Source organism: Danio aesculapii, chromosome 12, assembly GCF_903798145.1.
Source record: "Danio aesculapii chromosome 12, fDanAes4.1, whole genome shotgun sequence".
In the NCBI taxonomy this organism is placed as follows: domain Eukaryota; kingdom Metazoa; phylum Chordata; class Actinopteri; order Cypriniformes; family Danionidae; genus Danio; species Danio aesculapii.
In genome coordinates, this window is record NC_079446.1 from 1,073,352 (window position 1) to 1,080,851 (window position 7,500).

The window sequence follows — 7,500 nt, forward strand, 5'->3', positions numbered from 1 at the left end:
CTGATCAGATATAAATGTGTGTGTGAGGGTCTTTGTGTCATTAATGTTGGTCTGCAGATATAAATGTGTGTGTGAGGGTCTTTGTGTCATTAATGTTGGTTTGACAGGTATAAATGTGTGTGTGAGGGTCTTTGCGTCATTAATGTTGGTTTGACAGGTATAAATGTGTGTGTGAGGGTCTTTGTGTCATTAATGTTGGTCTGCAGATATAAATGTGTGTGTGAGGGTCTTTGTGTCATTAATGTTGGTCTGCAGATATAAATGTGTGTGTGAGGGTCTTTGTGTCATTAATGTTGGTCTGCAGATATAAATGTGTGTGTGAGGGTCTTTGTGTCATTAATGTTGGTCTGCAGATATAAATGTGTGTGTGAGGGTCTTTGTGTCATTAATGTTGGTCTGCAGGTATAAATGTGTGTGTGAGGGTCTTTGTGTCATTAATGTTGGTCTGCAGATATAAATGTGTGTGTGAGGGTCTTTGTGTCATTAATGTTGGTCTGCAGATATAAATGTGTGTGTGAGGGTCTTTGTGTCATTAATGTTGGTCTGCAGATATAAATGTGTGTGTGAGGGTCTTTGTGTCATTAATGTTGGTCTGCAGGTATAAATGTGTGTGTGAGGGTCTTTGTGTCATTAATGTTGGTCTGCAGATATAAATGTGTGTGTGAGGGTCTTTGTGTCATTAATGTTGGTCTGCAGATATAAATGTGTGTGTGAGGGTCTTTGTGTCATTAATATTCGTCTGCAGCTCTCCATGTTTCCAGCTTTCCATTGTGTCAGATGTGAAATGTTGTTGTGCTGATTGTAAAAGGCCTCATCCCTCCATCAGTCCATCATCACAGTGCTTCAGTATTATTATTCTTCTATTATTATTCCCTCCAGAACTGTCTTAAGCTCACGTCTCACACCTTCAAAAGCCACCACATTCACCGCATTTATCTTCATCTTCTGAGGAGCAACTTTTCGTTTTCCTGAATTCAGGTATACAGTAATTGAATAATCAAATGTAAAATAATACTGCATAGTCTTCGTTTTATAAACAATTAAATCGTCATTCATTTCAATTTCTTAGGCCTGATTGCTTTTAAAAGCCTCACAGAGTCACAGGCTTCAAAAACACTTGCGAAATTATGTTTATAATCCAGACTCAACATTGCGTACGCTCGCGATGTGACTATTGAGAATGATCACATTGCGATATCGATGCTGAAACGATATATTGTCCAGCCCTAGCACACGCGATTTCAAGCGAAAGTGGACACTCTGGGTTTTGGGTGCATATTTGAACAGAAATATACACATAATAATAATAATAATAATAATAATAATAATAATAATAATAATAATAATAATAATAATAATAATATCTAAACATGTTGATCTCAGTGTGTTTTCTTTTAATCAACACAGATTTTGTCGTAAATGAGCATAAAAAGTTATGAAATTATCTTACGAATGCTTTCATTGTACATCTGTGCATTTTTAAAGTTATCCCCTATTTTCACATCCCAATGTTGACAGGTATAGTTCAGAATAGTTAGAGAAAGAATGGCTCTGCATCTTTTATTTTCTCCCTTCTCATCAAGCCCCTATCGAGTAGTGCTCAGTGGTATGATTATTAGTGAAACAGACCCATCCTGAAGTCGATGTATCCCTCTCCTCCGCTCATCACCAGCACAGATTTGACCAGTTCTGGTGTTGGAGACTCTGAGGATTTATCAGCAATGGCCTCGACTCCTGATGCTGATGCAGACGGAATCACCTGACCTGAACACACCAAAGTCATCATTAATATATCATGGATTCATGTTGAGTCGAAGGCTAAATTATTCGCCCTACAGTACAATTTAAATTCTTTCAAAATATTTCCAGAGTGATACTAATAAAAATACTAATTTAAACTATAAACAATACTTAAATGAAGGACAAAACAACCACGACAATATCAAAAGCCTAGTGTTCATAATGTGGATTATTAACAATACATTTCTTAAAATCATACTTCAATGACTCCATATATTGATCCATATATCAGAGAATATGATTATGAGTATGTTATTAATGAATGTCTGTACCTGGCACTGCGGTGAAGAACTTGACGGCGTCTCTGTGTCCGTGAAAGCACAGCTGAGCGTGAGCCATGGAGCAGAAAGGCACAAACGTTCCTGTCGTGACTTTATCGCCGCTCTCGTCTCCGTACACACGGATTGCACTGCCGGGTTGTTTGGACGATGCTGCTGTATCTTTACTCTCTGAAGCCGGAATAAAAAAAATATGACATCAGACTTATTATCAGAGCTGGTGGATTACTTATGAATTGTAATCTGATTACAAATTACATGACAAAATTAGTAATCAGTAATATAATTGTTAATCTAAAAGTAATCTAAATGTAATCCAAAATAAATAAAATGTAATCCAGAAGTTGTCAGAGTAGTCCATTTAGATACTTTTTTACTGGTAACAAATTACTGATAGTAACTTGACTACTTTTGGATTACATTTAGATTACCTGTGTTAATGCTTGTTATATGTAGATTACTTATGAATTGTAATCTGATTACAAATTACATGACAAAATTAGAAATCAGTAATATAATTGGTAATCTAAAAAATGTAATGCAAAAGTAATAAAATGTGATCCAGAAGTAGTCAGAGTACTTTTAGATTACCTTTAGATACTTTTTACTGGTAAGAAATTACTGATAGTACCTGACTACTTTTGGATTACATTTAGGTTACTTGTGTTAATGCTTGTTATATGTGAATAACTTATGAAATTGTAATCTGATTACAAATTACATGACAAAATTAGTAATCAGTAGTATATTCATTAATTCAAAAGTAATCTAAATGTAATCCAAAAGTAATTTAAATGTAAATCAGAAGTAGTCAGAGTACTTTCGGATTACATTTATATTTAGATACTTTTTACTGGCAACAAATTACTGGTAGTAATCTGACTTCAATTGGATTACATTTAGATTACTTGTGTTAATGCTTGTTATATGTGTCTTATTTATGAACTGTAATCTGATTACAAATTTCATGACAAAATTAGTAATCAGTAATAAACTCTATTAGATTACACATTTATGATTATGCAATCTGACTACTTTTGGATTACTTGTTGATACTTGTAATACTTACATTTGTAATCGGATTACAAATTACATGATAAAATTTGTAATCAGTAAAATAATCGTTAACACAAAAGTAATATAAATGTAATCCAAAAGTAATCTAAATGTAATCCAGAAGTAGTCAGAGTACTTTTGGGTTCCATTTAGATACTTTTTTACTGGTAACAAATTACTGATAGTAGCCTGACTACTTTTGGATTACATTTAGATTATTTGTGTTAATGCTTGTTATATGTGGATTATTTATGAACTGTAATCTGATTACAAATTACATGGCAAAATTAGTAATCAGTATTATACTCTACTAGATTACACATTTATGATTATATAATCTGACTACTTTTGGATTACTTTTTGATACTTATAAAACTTCCACTGGTAATTAGATTACAAATTACACTACAAAATTAGTAATCAGTCATGTGATCGTTAACACAAAAGCAATATAAATGTAATCCAAAAGCAATCTAAATGTAACCCAAGAGTACTCTAAATGTAATCCAATAGTACTCTGACTACTTCTGGATTACATTTAGATACCTTTTTGATCTAATTATAAGCGGACTCACTGTCTGTCAGAGGGATGGAGATGATAACTCCGTTTCCAGTCCCGATCCACAGCCGATTGCAGGAGACCATCAGAGCTGTGATCCTCACAAAGGAAAAACCGAGTTTACCAGTGCCTGCAACACATCATACATCAGTCAGCACAATAAAGGACATCATTAAAGTCTCCCTTTATCATAGAGTGAAATGTAACTGTTTGACAATACAGTATATATACAGTCAAGCCAGAAATTATTCAAGCCCCTATACACACATGGGTAATTCATGGGCACAGTTTGATTTCAATACCTCCTTTGCACAGTATTCTTCAGTCTTATGTAAAAGTACTTGTATAGTCTGTCTAAGGTTATGTGTATAGTTAAGTATTTATAGTATATGTATAATTAGATTGCTGCTCTGATATGCTAGTTATGTAAAGGTTTAATAGCTCTTATGTCCAGTGTTGTGTTCATATTTATGATCATGTTAATTTATTTATGTAGCACCGTGGTCCTGTGAGTCACGACATTTCATTCCACTGTGTGTCCACACTTGTAGAGGAATGACAATAAAACTCAACTTGACGTAAATAGTAATAATAAGAGAAGCTCACCCAGCATCTTGCTGACATACGGCTCGATGTCCACATCCTGCAGATGCTGGTGTGTGTGTGCATGGAAGAGTCTGAGGGTCGAGTCCAGACGGATGGACACCCAGATCCCATCTCCGTCCCAAGCCAGCTGTCGGACCTGACTCTCCTTACGCGGATGAGCGTCAAAAGACTTCTGCATTGTGGAAAATAGATGTATGTTTTTAAACTGAATGACATGAATATCAGTTCAAGCTGTTTCTGTTGTTTGTTAATAATGTATTAAATATAAATGATTATTATTCTGATTAATTCATAACAATGGTCACAGACGTCTGCAAGAGCATTTAGTGATGAAAATGAAAAAAATTATAAAAATACAAAAAACTAAAACTAATATAAAAAGGTAAATTAATATAAAAAAGTAATTTAAAATAAAATATTATAAAATTAAATTAAAAAGAAATATAATATTAAATAAAGCAATTTAAAATAAAGTAAAAAGAAAATAAAAAGCAATATAAAATACAATAAAATAAAAGAGTAAAATATAAACAAAGTAAAATTATAATTTAATTAATTAATATAAAATAAAATAACAATTTTATTTAAAAGTAATATAATATTAAATAGAGCAATTAAAAATAAACAAAAATAATATAAATACAATAAAGTAAAAGAAAATAGTAAAATATAAAGTAAAATTAAAATTAATATAAAATAAAATATAAAGTTTAATTAAAAAGTAATACAATATTAAATAAAGCTATTTTACATAAAATAAAAGTTAAAAAAGTAAAATAAAATACAATAAAGTAAAATAAATAGTAAAATATAAAAATAAAGTTAAATTAAAATAAAATATTACTTTTTATTTAAAAATAATATAATATTAAATGAAGCAATTTAAAATGAAGTAAAAAGTAAAATAGAAAAGTAATATTAAATACAATAAAATAAAATAAAATATAAATTTTGATTTAAAGGTCATATAATATTAAATAAAGCAATTTAAAATGAAGTAAAAAGTTAAAAAAAAGTAATATAAAATACAATAAAGTAAAATAAAATAGTAAAATATAAAAATAAAGCTCAATTAAAATGAAATAAATTAATATAAAATTAAATAATACAAATACAATATTAAATAAAGCAATTTAAAATAAAGTCAAATAAAAAGTAATATAAAATACAATAAAGTAAAATAAAATAATATCATTTAATATTAAAATATAAAAATAAAGTTAAACTAAAATACAATTAATTAATATAAAATAAAATAGTCACGTAAATTTAAAATTAAAAAGTACATTAACTTTGACAATGTAATATAAAAAATAAAAATAAAATCAAGTGAATTTAATTAAAAAGCCTTCATTTATTAATATAATACACTATTCTTACAGCAGTACATTTAGTAATGAATTCTGACATTTGTTCTTTGCCTTTTAATAAATTTTTTAAATAAACATTAATGAAACCAACATCTAAACTCACTTTTGAAATAAATAAAGTAATTTAAAATTAAATACAATAAATATGATAAATGGTCACTTTTGATCAAATCAGTTTGTCTCCGATGAATAAAAAATGCAGTGTTTTTATACAGATGCATTAACTCGCGGTGCATTATTGAATATTCTTACCTCGATCTTCATGGCTTTGGGATGCACCACAAAGATCTTGTTTCTGTATCCGCACCAGACTTTATCGTGCACCACAGTCATGCAGCGGATGGAGTGATGAGGACGACCCAGATCCAGCAGGTGATAGTTACTCAAATCCCACTGACCGTCTGAAGCAGAAAAACACCTTTTACTCTGGGTCACTGTATGCGCAGTACGGGTCAATATAAACGCAGGTCTGTCACAATTACAGCGGGGGAAATAAGTATTTAAGTTTAAGGTTATTTTGTATTTTCTATTGGATTGGGGTCAGGTGATTGGCTGGGCCATTCTACAGCTTGGTTTTCTTTCTCTGAAAGCATCTGAGAGTTTCCTTGACTGTGTTTTGGATCATTGCCTTGCTGAAATGTCCACCCTGGTTTCATCTTCATCCTCCTGCTAATGTAGATGTTGGACTGAAGCAGCTGATATTCATTTACACTGAGGAAGGGCAGAGGGTTGCTGAAGAACTGCTGAGAGATTTCAGCTGCTGTCTGGGCTTTCACTGCCCAAATACAGCTCCCTTTCTTCATGTGTTCAATACTTTTTCCCTGCGTCATTTCATTTTATTACACAGAACTTCATTTTGAAACAAATTATTATTGTTTTCTTTTAATATATATGGATTTCTTTGGTTGTTACCAACATGCGGTGAAAGTTTACAGTCAACAGCATATTTTAGAAATATGTTTTCTCTGAAAAATGGTGACGTGATCAATACTAGGGATGGCTGACGTGAAACTGATGTTTCAACACACCGTCGAGATCCCAAAGCGCAAGTGTTTTGAAACACTGCACCGAATCATGATCTGAAACACCCAGGTCACGTGACCAAAGTGATTCGAAACACCCAGGTCACGCGGCCAAAGTGATTCGAAACACCCAGGTCACGTGACCAAAGTGATTCGAAACACCCAGATCACGTGACCAAAGTAATTCGAAACACCCAGGTCACGTGACCAAAGTGATTTGAAACACCTAGGTCACGTGACCAAAGTGATCTGAAACACCCAGGTCACGTGACCAAAGTGATCTGAAACACCTAGGTCACGTGACCAAAGTGATTCGAAACACCCAGGTCACGTGACCAAAGTGATTTGAAACACCTAGGTCACGTGACCAAAGTGATCTGAAACACCCAGGTCACGTGACCAAAGTGATCTGAAACACCTAGGTCACGTGACCAAAGTGATTCGAAACACCCAGGTCACGTGACCAAAGTGATTCGAAACACCCAGGTCACGTGACCAAAGTGATTCGAAACACCCAGGTCACGTGACCAAAGTGATTCGAAACACCTAGGTCACGTGACCAAAATGATTCGAAACACCTAGGTCACGTGACCAAAGTGATCCGAAACACCCAGGTCACGTGACCAAAGTGATTCGAAACACCCAGGTCACGTGACCAAAGTGATTCGAAACACCTAGGTCACGTGCCTAAAGTGATTCGAAACACCCAGGTCACGTGCCTAAAGTGATTCGAAACACCCAGGTCACGTGCCTAAAGTGATTCGAAACACCTAGGTCACGTGACCAAAATCATTCGAAAGACCTAGGTC

General features: G+C 33.0%; 1 protein-coding gene across 3 annotated transcripts in view; it reads right to left on the minus strand.

Annotated features, from left to right (window-relative positions):
* Positions 1-7,500, minus strand: part of spag9b (sperm associated antigen 9b) — an 84,577-nt gene that overhangs the window by 1,257 nt on the left and 75,820 nt on the right. For all 3 annotated transcript variants that reach the window (XM_056469741.1, XM_056469740.1, XM_056469742.1), the window contains 5 exons: positions 5,922-6,070; positions 4,300-4,471; positions 3,710-3,823; positions 2,073-2,249; positions 1,630-1,764 (listed from right to left, as the gene is read on the minus strand). In XM_056469741.1, coding sequence (XP_056325716.1) covers positions 1,630-1,764; positions 2,073-2,249; positions 3,710-3,823; positions 4,300-4,471; positions 5,922-6,070 — 747 coding nt within the window. The remainder of the gene's footprint in view (positions 1-1,629; positions 1,765-2,072; positions 2,250-3,709; positions 3,824-4,299; positions 4,472-5,921; positions 6,071-7,500) is intronic.